General features: G+C 33.4%; 1 protein-coding gene across 8 annotated transcripts in view; it reads right to left on the reverse strand.

Moving 5' to 3' along the window:
- Positions 1-479: 479 nt before the first annotated feature.
- The window catches only part of LOC108912586 (protein turtle), a 188,892-nt gene continuing 170,887 nt past the window's right edge, over positions 480-18,484 (reverse strand). For 3 of the 8 annotated variants that reach the window (XM_018717849.2, XM_018717852.1, XM_018717848.1), the window contains 4 exons: positions 17,069-17,254; positions 12,417-12,644; positions 9,661-9,754; positions 480-3,130 (listed from right to left, as the gene is read on the reverse strand). In XM_018717849.2, coding sequence (XP_018573365.1) covers positions 1,852-3,130; positions 9,661-9,754; positions 12,417-12,644; positions 17,069-17,254 — 1,787 coding nt within the window. In that variant the 3' untranslated portion in view covers positions 480-1,851. Of the gene's footprint in view, positions 3,131-3,950; positions 4,010-5,327; positions 5,547-9,660; positions 9,755-12,416; positions 12,645-17,068; positions 17,255-18,484 lie in introns of those variants that run through there. The other 5 variants (XR_001964553.1, XM_018717851.1, XM_018717856.1 and 2 more) reach the window with 5 other exon arrangements.

The raw sequence follows: 18,484 nt of genomic DNA on the forward strand, positions 1-18,484 counted from the left end.
TTTTTGCTCATTTATTCAGTGGCAATACTGTCAAGTAGGTCGTACAATAATTAAACTTGGAATGAAACATTCAGTTTAATATGATAGAAATAATGATTCAAATAACATAGCAGATTTATAGTAGGCTTGTGATACTTAAAAATTATATAACCAAGATCGATTTTTTTAATAATAACACAAAGTCAACAAGGGCCAAGAAGCAGACACACGAATATGCATTCCCGAAGGATTTTGGTGCGCTGAATCCGAATCTGGCTCCAGAATTGTTCTATCACGTCAGGTTTTTGAGAAACAAAAAATAGATATCTGAGCAAACTCAACGGCATTCGAAGGAGGGAGCCTTGTACTTTTAGATTAAATGTATTAGTTTTTTGAAAAAGAATAACCTCAAATATGACGAAAAACAGTGTTTTTTGCACTTTTAGGTTAGGATTTCTCAAAAACCTGACGTGATAGAGCAATTCTGCTGCCAGATTCGGATTCAGCGTACCTAAATCCTTCGGAAATATGTATTCATGTTACTGCTTCCAAAAAAAGATAAATTTTGTTGGTCTGTGAATCAGCAACAGAGATTCATAGTTATCTCCCTGAGAATATTACATTTAAAGCATATTATGTGCTATTGTGATATGCAGAAAAATTTCACAGTCTGGATAATGATTTATCCAGATCCTTCTAGTTATTCCATTTAGTTAGCAAACAAGAAAACACGGTTCGTAGGTATATGTTTTGTTAAAACAAAAATAGTTATGATATGAATAAAAATAGTTGCCACCGAATCTTCTGGATTTAGATTATAATCGTGTTGACTAACATCCCATGTAGGTAGCGATAGCGTTAAAATTATTGCACTGGTACTCTTGTCTGATATAGTTTGTTTGGTAAATTTCACAAACTCAAATACAAAACAAGTTCAAATATTCGGACCTAGAGTAGGCCCGAGTTACTCCTAGGAGCAAAAGGTACGTTATACAATGTTATCCTAGACATCTAAGTATTACAATACGCAACAGCCTCTCTTGTGAATGTTGGTCGCGACCTCTGGAGGTCGCGCTAAAGCGTTAGAATTTATTGGTAGGCGGGGTAGTTGTCCAAAATATCTCAGGAGGGCAGTTCCTAATTTGACGTTTGGACTTTCGCCCGCCCACGTACACAACATTACGCCTTTGTGAACGTGTCTGATGTGTAGGGGTGTCGATTTTAATTAGAAGACATTCGAAGGAGCGAAATTGCGGTTCTTCAATTAGCATAAAGCGTTTCTCCTAGGAATTCCCTTGAAAGCGAACTAAATGTTTTCCCTGGCGACGCAAGCCTTTCAATTACGTCACCGATTCTTTTCAACTACCGTCTAATTATCGCGAAGACAATCCGAAAATAGTCATACTCTAATAGTGCGTAAATTAAATCATTTTCAGATTCTGATACCTGAAATTTACGATCATCAGGGTATTAGAGTAAGTTTTCTTGCATTTATTTACTTTCTACACGATGTACAAAACAGAAATTAGTTGTTACTTAGTGAAAAATTGGTCCTTCTAGTTATTTCGTCTTAAGATCTTTATATATGGATCGCTCCTTCTTCATCTTCTAATACCAATCGCAATATGAATTGAGCTTCATGCTTATATTCCTACTTTAGAAATACGACGTAACCCAATATAAGTAATTGTGAATGAATGTAGTGTACTTAACTTTACATAATTTAATATTAGTGTCTGTTTTGGTTCTGTTTTACATAAGATTTAGAACATATTTCGTTTTGCTTGTAATGGTTACGATATCACACTGAATTTGAGAAAAAGTAATTTTAAGTTTGGGGGTAAGTCGCGCACTCACAAACACATGGCTAAGTCAACAGGCACTTTCCAACTCGTGACTCCTTCTCCTATTGGCTTGTCGTTTGCGGAACTCGTTGAACTCCTCTTTCATGGCTTGAACTCGCGCGTCGATGTTATCGTATCTGCTTCTGATACCTCCGTAGCTCTTTCGCTGCGACAGACCGGGACCTGCCGAGTCCAGATCCACGTCACGTGATCCCGTGGGGGTGGAAGGAGTGGGAGTTGGTGTACTCGGATCGAATTCATAGTGTCCATCTACGCTGCCAACGTCTACTGCCTTGTGGAGGTGGTCGGAGGCAGAAGGAGACGATGAGGCAAGTTCTAACCAATGTCCGACTAAAGGTGGGGGAGGAGGCGGTAGCGCGGAAGAAGGCGGCGGTGGAGGCGGTCGATATGGAGGCAATCGCCATTCAGTGAAAGTACTGCCGCTATGCGAACTTTGATTCTGCTGGGAAGTATTTTTGCTGCCGAAGCCGCTAGAACTTGACCGACTTTCTGGAGAACGATCGAGGTGGTCCAGCTCCGGAGCACTCCTCGCCAGTCTTCCATGTCTCGGCGGTAAGAGCCTTGTGCTCCTAGTCCTGTGCTGGGGCACCGCTCTAGGGCTGTCTCTTATGGGATGCACCGGGATGAAACCTTGGTGTTCCTCGTGTATGGCACGAAGTGATGGCAGTTCTTGAGAATATCGTTCATGCACGGACTTGAGCTGAATAAACCCTGGAGGGGTGGGATAGGATCGTTCTCCCGAACTCGGGTATCTTACGGAACTTAAATCGCTAAAGTAGAGCGGCGTCCAAGGCGATAGTAGCAGTCCACTAGACGTAGCCGGTGAACTGGACTGAATCTTGGGTGTAGTGGGAGTGTATATTGTTGGTATTGGTTTGAGGGTAGGCTGACTGAAGCGCTGTCCCAAAAAATATGCCGCTAGTCCAGACGCTGATTGCCCGGAAGCGTCAGATCTTAGGCTGAGTTGACTGGGGTAGCCGACAAGAGGTCTTCTCCAAGAAGCTCTGTTTCTGATTCCTCTTCTAGGTAGAAATCCTCCATCGTCACTGCTGGAAGCGTTAGATGGACTTTCAGCTCTTAGGCTTAGGGCCGAGTCGACTAAGACGAAACGTCCATCTGCTGCTCTGGATATGCGTCCTAAAGACTTAGATGGAGATCCCGGATGTAGGTAGTCTGGATGCCAAGTTAGACTAGACAGGCTGCCCGAGCGACAGCGATCCCTTGGCCACACCCAATTGGCGATGAAAGCAAGAATTCTTAAACCTGGTATTCGGCCTTTTCTAAGTCTGTCAACACATCGAGATAAAATTAGATCATACTGATTGTGGAATAGTTAATTTTTCCCATTCTTACATGCAAAAATTATGACAAATTTATTCCTCTTTTGTAGTGTTAGATCTCACAAATGAACGTTAATATCTGTTAACTATGAAAAATGGGAAAAATTAATGTGACATAAGAGCATTAACAGGTGAACAAAACTGGCAATGTCATGCTTCTAATATTCTTAAAAAATCTTTTAAAACTCGTCCACAACAGGCAGATAATCGGCAAACATGCATAGGACGGGGAAGGACCAATAGTGAGTAGTGTTAATTTTATTTACCAATTATCTTTAAGTCTTTAATTAAGTAGCATTCACAGAGTATCTGAAATTCGCAAATTTCCATGTATAATAAATAAATAATAAATAGCTCAAGATAAAACTATTACTTTATTCGCAGTATACAACAGAAGAACAATAATGATTAATAATTCAATTCTTAACATGTTTCCCGTTCAATTTGCCCCTAATACAAACAAACAGGAATAAGGACAGGAGAAGTAGAAAGGATAGCTAAGCTCAATGAATATAAAGATTTTAGAAAGTTAAAAAAGCACACAATATACGTATACAATTAATTAGTTGCATTGCGTCTCAACAAGTTCCTTTCAATAGATACTGTTGAGTAGAACGTTTTGAAATCAAATCAAAGTTCTGTTATTCAATACTATGTGCTTCTTCGTGTTCGTATTAGTAAGTGTGCAATCAATAGAAAGAGAACTAATACATGTGAGAGTGCGAACAGATGAGTTGGAAGTTTCAACATCCGCGGAGTTCTTCACCTTTTTTCCTCCTGCGCAGATCCAGGTGGCGGCAAATAACACACGTTTGGGATCAGAAACTGGGTAATGCAGAAACACGCGTTTAGTTATTGATAACATTAATCGGGTCATTCGACTTGTGCATGTGCTGCATTTGGATTTCTCTATTTGTTTAATGGGCCGTATCTGTTTGATTAATATTAATTTTATAAGTTATCTGTTTTTTTTGCTAAGGCTTAGGGACAAGCATTTTTGCTGAGCCTGATATAAATATTTTTTTAATTCTTTTTTTTTAGGAAGATTTCTGCAGGAAGCTGTACAGACAGAAAGAGCAGCTTTCGAAGATGTTTGTTCCTAGTACTTAGACGTTGAATAAATCGTCTAGGACTGGGAGTATATTTTTGTTGTTGCTCCGACCAACGTGTCTACAATGAAATATATCGCACAAATTCGTACGATGAAACAAATTCATCTTTTCTTTGGCGAAAATGTATTTTTGTCTCTCTTTTGTTACAGGCCGGCGAGCACTTTTTTGTTAAGTAAAAATAACAGTTTTAACTAAACCCCAATTTTTTGTACCATTATTTGTCAATTTTTAACAAAAAACGAAAATAGTAATTTCAATTAACTTTTAAGGAAGACAGTATTTTTTGTTAATTTTTTTACCTTTTTTGTTAAAAAAAATTTCCCATCCGCCTCTACCGAATGTTTTGTTCCATTTTTTGTCAATTTTTAACAAAAAACTAAAATACTAATTTCAGTTCAATTTTTAGGAAAAGAGCGTGTTTTTTTTGTTAAATTTTTTGCTCCCTTTTTTGTTATAAAAAATTTCCTCTCCGTCTCCCTACTGAATTTTTTGTTCCATTTTTTGTCAATTTTTAACAAAAAACAAAAATTTTCCTCCGCCTCCATACCAAATTCTTTGTTCCATATTTTGTCAATTTTTAACAAAAAACAAAAACACTAATTTCAATCAAATTTTATGGAAAAGAGCGATGACTTTTTTGTTAAATTTTTTGCTCTCTTTTTTTTATTATAAAAAATTTCCCCTCCGCCTCCCACCCAAATTTTTTGTTTCATTTTTTGTCTAGGTTTAACAAAAAAGTTCAAATTAAACTTCAAATAAAATAGTGTTTTTTGTCGATTTTTTGTGGATTTACTACCCTACCGTTCTAGGCTGGACTGAGAGGGTAATGTTTTTTTAACAAAAAATTTATCAAAGCAATTCTCTCTCGTTCCAGACTTTTCCACAGAATTATTTCCAAATTACCTGAACACTAGTTTAACTTGTATTTTATGATTTTAATTATTAGTTTTAGTTTGTACCAATGAAAGAAAAATTCATGAAATTTTATTTTTTAAATAAAACAAAAGTGAAACCAAAGCAAATTTATTAAAAAATTTCTTCACAATATCTCTTTAATATAACACAACGTAGTACATTGTAATAATTGATATAAGATGGGGGTTGTCATGTTCATACTTCAAAGATAACAGGGCGAATGCGACACACCGGCTTTCCGTCAGTTCTCGATTTGTTTTGTTGGTTCCGTATTACTCAACATATTTCACCGTCTTCGTGGTTTAACTAGAATGTTGTGAAAACTCTAAATAATTCTGTAAAATGAAATAAAAACCGTAAAGATATCGAAAATTGTGATTAGCTTTAAAACCATATACTAATTAATCTCAAGAATTGTACAAGGTGTTTTATTTTTTTAATTTTTTATTTATAAAAATACCACTACCACTAATTTGTCCAGCAAATTATGCCCTGTATATATCCGCAAGTTTCTAGATTTAAAATCTTTCAAAATTAATAAAAAATTTCATATTCTATTTTAGAACTTTCCAGGACTTTACCTACCTCCGTAAGTAGGCACAACCTGCCAAAGGTTTATTAAGAAATTGTTCATAGTTTTTAATGCTTTTACCGCAATATGTTTTGCGACATACCATTCCGGACCACCATGTAAATAAATAGAGAAATCTCCGACACATACCTATGTAAACTTTCGGTAATAACTCAACGCGGCTGCAGGTGTAGTAATAATAGTCTATAGATCTAATGCACCTACACAGAAAGACGGACCCTAAGTCCAATCAAACATTCCAGGAACAAATGAAGCACACTTAAGTGGGGGCGAGCGGTATGCGTGAGATGCCGAGCGCCCCCACTCTACAGGTATCTATCGCTGATCCCCAGAGAGAAAACAATAGTAATCGAGACTGTCCAATTGATAGAGACAACAGCAATATTTTGCAAATATACTTATCTTTTTATCTTTTATTTATGAGAAACATAGTACAGTCTCTGTTCCACACTTACGGACCAATCAAATTCATAGAATCATTTGACAATTGAGAGGCAACCGATACTATTATTAATTTAACCTAAATAAAAAATAGAAATAGGATTTATACAAGGTTTTATGAGAAATATGTATGAGTAACTTTTATCTTTCACTTAAAGCTAGTAAGCATTACATTTAAGATATAACATATGACATATGTTTTATAGGTTATATCTCACCGACATTCAAAACTTGTCTATAAGTTTTAAAAAGTTTTTCTCCGAAGCAGAGTTCGAAACATTGGTGTAACATACAGGGTGTCCCACTAAGGTCGGCGAGGTATGATATTAGAGAAAGTATAGGCCCTAGGACTTCAGGAAAAAAATTTGGTAATCTATCATTGGAAATAGTTTTCAAGTTCGTAGCTCAGCTGCTAGGGGGCGCGATCTACATACCAAAACAAAGTTGAATTCATTGCGCATAACTTTTGTTTTTGACATTTTTTTCTATCTCTCGACAGAAAGGGTGGGGGAAGCCCCTAATGTCTGATCAGAAAAATCCATTCTTTTAAGGATTGGCTCATCAAAAGCCCATAGTGTAATATCTCGTTGGAAAGGTCTTTTCATGCTTTATCTCGAGGTGAATGCGTAATGTCATTTATCTCAATATGGAAACCTATAAATGGCGTTATTTTAACAGAATGCCGTTTATGGATTTTTCTCAAAAATATTAAATGTAATACTACAGTTTTCTTTTCATAAATGAATTCAGCACAAAAAATTGATGCATACAGTATAAGTTTGAAATTTCTAACGAAAGTGTTGTTTATTTATTGGCGCTATTTATCCAAGTTTAGGTTGTTTCACGTTTTCTTAAAAAAGTGAAATAGCAGGATCAAACTTTTTATAGGTTAGTTTGAAGAGCTACATTTTGAGGGTTCGATATCTTTTTTTGTTATCAATTTATTCGCAAATTAGTGAGCAAAAAATAAATGATAATGAATTGAGGAACACGACGCTAACGAAAAGTCATTTAATTACCAAAACAAAATGCGTTTATAAAAGAACCCGTACAAAAACTGATGACCTAACATTATTATCATATGAGATATATCTAGCTAAATATCTGTAAAATTTTATGAAAAACTAGCATGTAGGAGAAATTGAAATTTAAATGGATAGATCAACAAAAAATACTTAATAAGGTCATTGCTTTGAACCTACTAGCAGAGAGTAACCTACTAGTATGTGAGTCCTATGAAAGTATGATTCCTTTGACGAATGGCCTTAACAGTTTACTAAATATTGCAGGTGTAATTCTGTGCTAGAATAGTGTAATTCTCAAAGCTATAGTCCACAGAGTAGTTGTTTTCCACATCATGAATGAATGACTATTTTGGAATTTAGGGAAGCTGTATTAAAAAGTTTAAAAGGAGTTTTTTTAAACTTCGAAGTCGAGCACTGGTGTATAACATAAAAAATTACTTCTTTTGCAATTTAAGCATATGTTCAAATTTTATGTGAACTACAATGATATTTAAATTTACCTCCCTTACGGATACCAAGTTCTGATTGGCCCGTCGGTATGCAACAGAGATAAGTAGATTATCATGGAAAATCAGTGGATTAGACACTTTCCTTTACTATTATTTTCTCTCCGCTGATCCCGTTACGAAATGCGATAACTGGTCACCGAAAGCATACGTTAGGTTATCTCGGAAAGTGTGCTGGGGCACGGAGGGTTGCGATGTTATCGCACAGTATAACGAGATCGTTACGCCTGACGCTTACGGTTTGTGTCTACGCTTGTCCCAGGAATTATAAAAACGCTCTCGTAATCACGGTAGGATTCGGATTCGACCGTCCTATAAGAGGAGATATTTAACCTAGAGCTCATTATCGCAGATAATATTTGTTCAGCATAACTTTCAAGCGTGTTTTGCAAAAATCTGATTCTCTTCTTGCATTTTTACAGCTAGACAGCATATCCAGTGCGCACCTAAAGGTTGGAACAAATTCGAGAAAATGTTTAATAGGACATAGGCATAAAAGTGAAATGACGAAAATATAAAAAAAGATATCACGAAAGTATGAATTAAAAATTGTAAATTTTATTAAAAATACATGACCTAATCTAATTCAATCTAACCTGACATGTACACATACAGCCGAACTGGGCGATTGGGCAATAAATCTCATCTGTTGACAATTGGCTGACATATTGCCTAGCAGTGCAGTGCAGCAATGCGGAATTTGGTGTGATTCAGGTAATTTTAATTTATTATAGGCATCTTCTATTAATCATTCATATTCCGAAAGGGGAGAAATAAGAGGGACATTTTGAACAAAACGAAATTTACCATCGATATAATAAAATTGTTTGAGGACAAATAGTTAAAATATGTTTTTGGACAAATGAATATATAATAGAAATTTTCTACACTTTCTATACAAATTATTATAATTTTTTACCTTAAGCAGAAAACTTTTTTAGGGACGCCTATGAAACTCATAAAATTTTATTACTAGGCGTTTTTATATGTGTTCAACTGTCTTAGGAAAGACTTTAACATGTGTGTTCAAATACAAGAAGAAAATCGATAGTCGATTAATTGGGACTAGCATCTATAAGTAACTTGAAAAACTGCAATAACTGTTTCTAATATTTAACCCATTTTGAGCTCAATCGATCAAGTGGTATTCGAGTCTATAAGTGACACACATACTATTGAATTTGTTCCAAACTTTAAATACTCACTATAATAAATGGTGATTTACAGAAAACCAAGTTAAATTGAAAATTGGGAATCAATATCTACTATATGTTTTACAGATAAGAATAGTTTTCGTTTTTTCAGATTTTCTGTGATGTCTTTTGAAAACATATTAAGAATTTATACTTTCCTAAAATCTAATATTGCATATTTCTCAAAAAACGTTAATTTTATCTAATTGAAGCATTAACCAGAGTACCACTTTTTTAGTTTTGGGAATCTAACTGTAAAATTAAAAAACCGGAAACACCGTCTATCTAAAAAATTTGGATTGGGCAAACTCTGTTCCTGACATTATAGAGTCAAAAAGAACATGTACAGACTCTGGAAATTATTGAAGTCCTAGGATACCCCTTGTATATCTATTTTTAAATGCACAAAATTGTATTCCATTGCTCACAAAAAAATGTATAACTTCTTAATATAGATGCGTTTTCAAATGAGTTGTCAGACATCACAGAATCATACAAAACAGAAATACAAGAAAAACTGGGCCTCTTAAAAGAACAGAGATATCCAATTTTTTTTATAGTGAGGAATCTCCTAAATTTTTTTGATCCAAACTCATCTTTGAGACAATTAGAAGGAATTGAAAGTTAGTCTGACAAACATTAACGTTTTCTGTTTCAGTAGGGACACAAATAATTGCAATAAAAAGACTCACTTTTTCAAAGGCACTTGACTATCGGCGTTACCCCCATTTCTAGAGTCCGTGATTCGACAAGCCACCATGTTGTACGCTGAAAGAGAACGCAAAACTGTACGCAAAACAATTACACTGTTCATAGTGTGTCCCATCCGACTTTGTCTGCTTACTTCTAATGTTAACTAACGACGCAACGATTAAATTTTGTGAATTTGAAAAATTTCAGTTAGCAAAAACCGCATTCCCACAAGTTTTGGCAACTTACTAAAACCTGTAAAACTGGGGAAAATGAGAATGAATGGACATGGTCGGTCTATTACAATTATAAAAAAATATTGCAGATAATAAACACGTTAGCACGACAAAGCTGATGTTATGTTATTCTGGTTAAATCAGATTTGTATTGGAAATGACTAATAAACTTATTATGTTAAAACTGTTAAAAGGACTAACAAATTAAAACGAGAAAAAGCTCGTATCTTACTGGTAAAACAAGAACTGAAGTTGTTAGGTCACCTGCTAAGAATAATTGAGCACATTTGTTTCGAAGTGGGTGTATTTTGCCCATTTCTGTAAATACAATTAGGTCAGTTATTATGCCAAAAATATTATCATTTAAATCTTACAGAGTTTTAAAATTGAAGAAAAAATAAAACTTTTGTGCCAACTTTGACAACCTCTAGCACCTATGGATAGAGAGCGTTGGCCAATCTGTTTCGGACACACAACAACAGTGCCTATTTTATGTAAAATACAGGGTGATTCACTATACTCTGGCCCCCCTTTAACTTTTTTGCTTTGAGAGTTATAAAAAAATGTGAAATACAAAAGTTGCACGATTTTTCATGAATTTTTCGAAAATGATAGTTGAAAAACAAATGAAGTCCAAACAAAATGGCCGCTAATGCTAACTTTGCTAATTTAAACTGAACACCCTGTATATTTTTACATATTTGGATAGAACGTTCACTATCAAGCATAGTCATATAGGGTTTGTTGGGTCCATCTCTAACAATAAACGAGACACTATTAAAAAACGAAAAGAAGGTTTTCTATTAGGAAAATAAGATATATTGTAATTGTTAGACACCTTTCAGGCATTTCTGCCGTTTTTGCAATTACATAAGGATTTACAGATTTAATTGTAATATATTTTGACATATCGGACATTGATATGGTCCAAATCGCGTATAGGTATTTTAACTAAATCTCACTAATTAGGTCGTGAGAGGCTTAATTCGTGGACAATGTTATATGGTAGGCCTTGACAGTGACAGGTAATGTCATAACAACAATGCCATTGTTAGACAGTTTGTATTATTAGTTAATTAAAATAGGTTATAGAGAAGTAGAAAATTGAAATAAAGTTCTTCATACTCTATATTTTAATTCCAAATTACGTAAATAGAAAAAAGGCAGAAATGCCTGAAAGAGGTCTAACAATAATTATAAAATGTATTATTTTCTTAATAAAACACCTTCTTTTCGTTTTTTAATAGTAATTCGCTTACTGTTAGAGATGGACCCAACAAACCTTATATGACTATGCTCCACAGGGAACGTTCTATCCAAATATGTAAAAATATACAGAGTGTTTTATTTAAATTAGCAAAGTTAACATCAGCGGCCATTTTGTTTGGACTTCAATTGTTTTTCAACCATCATTTTCGAAAAATTCATAAAAAAATCGTGCAACTTTTGTGTTTCACATTTTTTGATAACTTTTAAAACAAAAAAGTTAAAGGGGGGGTCAAAACATAGTGAATCACCCTGTACAAAATCTCCCTCAAAAATGTTATGCCACAAAATATCACCGAAGTAAGGTCACAATTAGGGACCGATAATGGTCAAAAATAAAAACGTTGAGGTATTTAGCACCCTCAAAAACCTAAGCCAAATTTGAATATACCTATCAGTATTTTGATATATGTATCTTAAATACAAAGGAAGATAGGTTCTTGGTATATGGTCATTTTTGATGTTCTATTAACCCCTGGTTTTATGGTCAATATATCACTACTTCAGAATAATATGAACAGCAATCTGCAGTGTCGTGCTGTTTTGTATATAATAATTTGTCCTAAGTTCTATACCTATAAAAAGAGTAGACAATATCCACTTAGAAAAGTCGGAATGTTATTGTTAAAGTAGTTTGGAATTAGCAAAATCTTAGGATGAGGATGAGAAAATCAAATCAGCTCTATACAGATGATACAGGCACATACAATGTTTACAACTATAAGAACCATTCAATGCAGTCAATCTTATTTTGAAGTGGCGGAAACAGAATTGGCCAGAGATAAAGAAAATAATGTTTACTGTAAGTGAATTACTACGTATGCAGATGCTGCTATAGTAATTACAACCATAAATGATTTGTACATAGAAAATTATAAATAAAATAGATAATAATTAGAGTTGTCTTGGAGTCTGTAATAATGAGGGAAAGAATGGAAATAAATTCAGAAGGAGATGGGTACACTAAGCGTAAATCTCAGATGACAACTGTCCTATTTTATTAAGAAACGTACATATAAAGTTGAAACATTGAATGATGTGAAATAGATTAAAATCAATGTGGGAATTGCGGTTCTTGCACTGATTTTATGAACTTCGGCACTAGTTGTGTTCCAGACATTCACAAAATTTGAAAAGCACATCGTTTGGACCAACAAAGAAATAGGCCGATAAAGTCTTCGGACAGGACACCGCATAGATTAAGTAACGTATCAAAGCTGTAGTTGACCCGTTCATCTTAGGCAGCAAGTACATACCCTTTTCCTGTTTCCGTCTCTTTCGCTTGTTACATATCTTGACGGCACATACCGAAAGGATGATGGCCACAATGAAGAAGAGGATGCCACCCACAACGCCGGCTGTGATGGCCTTGTGCTTGACGCGCGCCGGCACGGAAAACTTCACCTCTTCGCTGCTCTCGTAACTATTGGCGGAGTAGGCGAGGATCCGGAAGTAGTAGGTGCGGCCCCCTACCAGGTTTTTCACTGAAACAGTGGAAATTGTAGAACTGTTAATGTTGAAAGCTAATAAAATTTTAACTGAATTTAAGATTATAGTGTTTGAGTTTTGTGAGAAATATTAAAATATTTAGAAATTATACCTGAATATCACACGAACATAGAATATACAATGTGTCCTTCTAATGATCCCTTTTTGCTTCATAGGTTTACGTTTATTCAGCAAAAATCACTTAGGATTAGTATTAAAAGAGTCAATATAAATTAGTTTTAACCAATGGTTTTGTGGGAAACAATTACTCTGCAGACTACAGCCCTGTCCAGCATTGAATCATCAGACACATCGATTTTGAATGTATGGACTAGCTACATCTTAATTGTTACTTAATGGTTACTTGCACAAAAGTTTTGTGTTATACCTACTAACAAAGAGTGACCTACTAATCTGTAATAATGTCTAGAGACACAGAATATACTTTGCTTCGAGGCTCCCGCATGGCCGCTTTTCTTGTTTTTTTTTTTTCTTTTAGAAAATGTTGGCCCGGGTTTTATTGATTTATTACGGCATTTATACTGCAAGTTTCGGATCGACACATAGATAAATTTTAAAGCGACGCCGTACGTACTTGCTGATACAGGGGTTAGGAATACAGGGTGCAACCCTCTATTTGTAAGTAATTTTAATTCTATTTTATAAAATAATGACATATTTGGCCATGCCGTACATTTTTCATGAAACATGTGGTTACTATAGGAAATTTGATTTCCCTCTGAAAAGTAGGATTTCACGGTGAAAAATCAACAAAAACAAAATGCCGTACAAAAAAATGGTTCTAAATGGCTTAAAATATATTTTTGAAAATAAGTATTACTTGCAAGAATTGATTTTATTTTTACTACTATTTTCTCCTTAATACAAATTATTTACTACTTTACGGCCTTTCTATAATAAGACTTACAGTATCCTATAGAAATATTTTTCAGTAATGCAAACCCCTATTCTGACCTTTATGGTTTCCTATCATTGAAAAATGGTCGGCATTGTTGCTAAAACATTATTTAAGAAGTAAAATAATTTTTATGTAGTATGCCGTTAAAAAAACATAGGTCAATATAAAAATTATTAATTTTATAAATTTGGAAAACATATATTTTTTTTCACAAGTACATATGTAAAATTTTTTCAAAATCCAAAAAATTTTTAAAAAATTTGGAATTATTTTTATTTTAAAATTAAAATTACCGCTTCGAGATTATAATAGCTGGCCATCAAAACTTCTTCTTTCTCTGTCTTTTTTCTTTTCGGCGTGTACATTTTTATGTGGTTTTATTCATGTTTATAACCGACAATCTTAAAGTTGTAAAAAATGCACTTTTAAATTATTTTTACTAATTTTAAATTAAATTAAATTTGTATGCCAATGGCTTCATCACAATTTTTACATAAATACATTGTTCAAAGAATTGTAACAGAAGTTGCAAATATGCAAATGCGAGGGTTCTGTTACTTCAAAACATATATTATATTACTATTTTAATTGTAAGTATAGGAATTCTCATGAATATTGAGTTAAAATTAATTGTTTATTATTATATTTATTTAAAAATAATACTTTCTTGCACGTTATTAAGTTTCTAAATTTCTCAAAATATTTTCTCGATTCTCTATACACAATTTTTTTTAATCTTAAAGATAATGCCATAATTTCGACGGTATAAATTAAATTTCTCTTGAAATTAGGATAAAACTCATTTAACTTAAAACTTATGCAGTGTCGGAGAATTGTTCCAACAAATATGTACGGTATTGCAATTTTCATTCTTTATGTCATATTTCTGATGAAATTAAAAAATTAAAAATGAAATTATTGACCTAAATATGTAGTAAAAATGTATGAAAAATATTATCAGCTATGTAAAATCCACTAGTTAAAAATGTACGGCATTTTTTTACTTATTAATGATCTTATCGAAAAAAAAATAAAACTCAATTCCAAAATACAAATAATAAATGTTTATAAACATTTGCATTAACCATAACCATAACGGCATAAGAATTGCTAAGAATTATTTGGAGAGTTAAATAATCATGTGGAATATATGTCGTACATTTTTCGATGACTTGAAACAATGGGGGCTCAAATAGAGGGTTGCGCCCTTTATTTCTAATCCCTGTATCAGCAGATACGTACGGCGTCACTAAAAAAGTAAATCACCAAAAATCGGGCCAAAATTTTCAGAAAATCAAAAATTTTCCTGGCTTCTGGTATTACTATTTTTGTACGGCATTAGGTCGAGGTTCATTTTATTTGTATAACCTATATACTTTAGAAATGCCATACAAAAATGTTATAAACAAAAATTGAACATGAGTATTAAAAGCTGTGCGTATAAAATTTAAATAAAATCACTTAAACCCTTTTCTTGTCATTAAAAATAATAATAATACAAAATTTAACACCACATCTTTTGAAATAAACAGCAGCAGAATTCATAATAATTTATTCAAGGCCAGATATTAAATTTGTTTAAAATGACTACTCAATTTATTATTTCAAAACTGTTTTGTAAATTGTAAAAGATAAAATTAATGTTTTTTTTTGTCATTTATGCACACAATTGTTATAATTTCTTATTAAAACAATTCCAAATATTTAAAATAAATAATTTCTCAGTATATTGTGCGACAAAATTAGATACTGCTTTAAATTTTATTCAATTTTCTTTGCTATTTACTTTGCTCCAAAAAAACAAAAATAATGGTAACTCTATTATAGAAAAAAAATATCGTATAGGTTACAACTGTATTGAAATTTATTATAAACGATATGAGGTGAATATTATTTTACTTACCCACGCAATTTAAGGTTTATTATACACAGAATAAATATCACTGAAAGAGTCTGGTCAGTTTAATTAAAGAATGACAATAACTAGGAATTACGTTCATTATCCACTTTTCACTTTTCCAATTTTACAATTAAGCAAGCGTTGAAAGTTACTTCTTAGAATCTAAGAATATACTGTTAGGTTACTTCTTTTATATCTCACACATATAATCAGCGGTTCCCAATATATTATCTAGATGACATTATACATTACTTGATCTTACAGTTAGTAACAAAAAATTATTATTTTAATCTAAGTGTCTACTTATAAATGCGCTTCAAATTAGTTTCAATCTAACTTAATTACTGAATATTCTTAATGTTCAGTACTATTAAATAAAAATGTTTATATTTTTGCAGGCGCAGTAAAAGTATGGTGGGCAACATGTGGTGAAAAGTGCTATTTGCGGAATTAGTTGCAAATAATACTATTTTGCCTTAAAATATTTACTTTATGTACTAGTACAAAAAATTAGTGGTAGTAGAAAGTGGCGTGATTTCCCTTTCATTGACTATTTAAAACAAATACCTATTTTTGTTGACAGCTCGTTAGTTACACAGGTTAGGAAATTCTGTGATGTGATAGCTCAATTCTGATACCGGATTCGTGATCAGGAAGCAAAAATATTGCGGATAACATATGTCGCATGAAAAGTACGGACCACTTTTTTTTGTGTGGCTGTGTTATTGCATGACAAATTTAAGTTAAATTTAAAAAACGAGCCGGTGGAGTTATTTAGTTTCTTTTACTGTTAAAATAATAATCATTATTTGCATATTTTTTGGACCGGTATCTCTGTTCGTTTAAGTAATGGGAAGAAGTATTAAAAAAGTACTAACATCTTCAATCGTCAATGAAAAATATAGCTAGATTTAACACAAACGAGACAAAAAAAATTTCTTAGCGTTCTTTGACTGGCCAATAACAGTGAACTTCAACCCACGTGTCGATATTAACAGTTTTATGGAATGATGGCAATTTATTAATTGGTAGTATAATGCTTAATTATGCCCGATAAAACGTCCATTTTAATAGCCAATTTAAAAACAGCGAGCGATTTAGTGTGGAAATCTGTGCAAACCAGTCACTATGATCGTGGGCTGAGCAAGCCATGTACGTGGAAAGCATGCGAGCAAATAATCACTTCGAGTTACAATTCTTCCAAATATGAGTATATCGGAATTACGACACAGCGGTCCCCAAAATTTTAAAATATTTTTTAAAAACGGTTAAGTTTAGGTACATGTGTTGTATGAATTTTGTTTAGAATTTTGAGAGGAATTGAAATATGGAATAATGTACAGGGTGTTCCATTAAAGATAAAGCAACTTTGTTTCGTCATGACTGTTTGACTGTTCCTGTATACTTAATTTTTCTTTATTGTAATATATTTTAAAAAACCTAAAACGTTTGTGCCTTATGATTCTTACTTTAGGAGATAATCGATCGTTTCCATACATATCAGCGACCCTGTGTATTAGATATTGGAAAATATAAAACGTTGTGAAAGAGAGGACATGTCATCACCGAAATAGTTGTTGCAATAGCTACTAAATACTTACCCAGATAGTTAGTTTCTTCAGGCCGAATTTGGCCTTTGTTCAGGATCTTCCAAGGACCGTCTGTCCTGTACTTGATCACGTAGTGCTGGATGAGATTGGCCCTCTCCAAGGGGGGCATCCAGGATATGAGGAAGCCGTTGTTGTTTTCCGTCACAGTCAGGTTTCTGGGAATGCCCGGTTTTGGTCCTGATAACAGATTGTAGACTTTGCAATTCATTAAATAACACCTGCTTTTTTATCGTCTTATTCAGGGCAGAAGCAGGTAGGGGTAAGTACGAACTTTTGGGCACCTTAAAATGACTACTCCTTCAAAAAAAATTGATTAATTGTAGGTATATTCTTAACAAGTCTGCAGTATGTGACAGTCTATACTTAAATTGTTGAAATTTTGTAAACTATGAGAGAAAACTCACTTTCTGCGGTTCCGCAATATATAAAATTTTCCCACCGAACTAATGGCTCCAACATGTTTCAAAAACATATTGTGGTTACACATGCTTGCTTTCGCTGTACAGTAAAATAAAACGCTCTCTCAACGGTAAAAATAAAGTATTTTTATTGAAAACTAAGTTCGTGAAAAAGACGTGTTGTCGGTTCGTGCGTTCGCTATAATGCGCTAAAAATGGGTCACTTGCGGCATGTGTACCCACAATATATTTGGTTGTCAAAGGTACAGAAACAATTGCCAAACACATCTCAATACTGTCTTTTTTTATATGTAATAAATTTAAATAAAAATTTTTGGCAACACAATAAATATTAGTAGTCTATTTTTAAGGTGCTTAAAAGTTTTTAGCTTAGCTTTTTTAGCAAGAACTGAGTTACTTTAAGTGCATTTTAATATTTTGACAAGGCTTTAGCGACTACATATTTGATGTTAGAGTACAATAATATAAGGAATAATATTATCATAAATCAAGTTCGTTATTCTCAAAATAATTTTCTCAAGTTTTTAACTTCAATTGAATTCACAGAAGTGTTTGAAATATCAAAGCATGCAGAATTATTAAAACTATAAATTGTTATCATTACTGTTAGAATTTCATGCAAAATTGTGAAAATATACCATGGAACACATATATTAAAAAGAACCATTTAATTTAGTTCACGTAAATATGTACAGGGTCGGAAAGTCCCCATGGTTCATCGGCCGTTACGTGAGAGCGATAAAGAAAGTCATAGAAATCCGTGCGATAGAGAAAGATGGCTATAATGAAGGCGTCTAATAGTCACCGCCCATTTCGCCCTTCCTCAAATAAGATCCACTTCTTATTTGAACGATGAACCATGGGGACTTTCCGACCCTGTATACAAAGTGTTCTGTTCAAATTTTGCTAAACACTAACATTAAATAAGCCAAAATTGTATTTTGAGTATATTGACATGTCAAATGAGATTTGTTTTATTAATTTAAAA

This window comes from Anoplophora glabripennis, unplaced genomic scaffold, assembly GCF_000390285.2.
Source record: "Anoplophora glabripennis isolate ALB-LARVAE unplaced genomic scaffold, Agla_2.0 scaffold296, whole genome shotgun sequence".
NCBI classification, from domain to species: Eukaryota; Metazoa; Arthropoda; class Insecta; order Coleoptera; family Cerambycidae; genus Anoplophora; species Anoplophora glabripennis.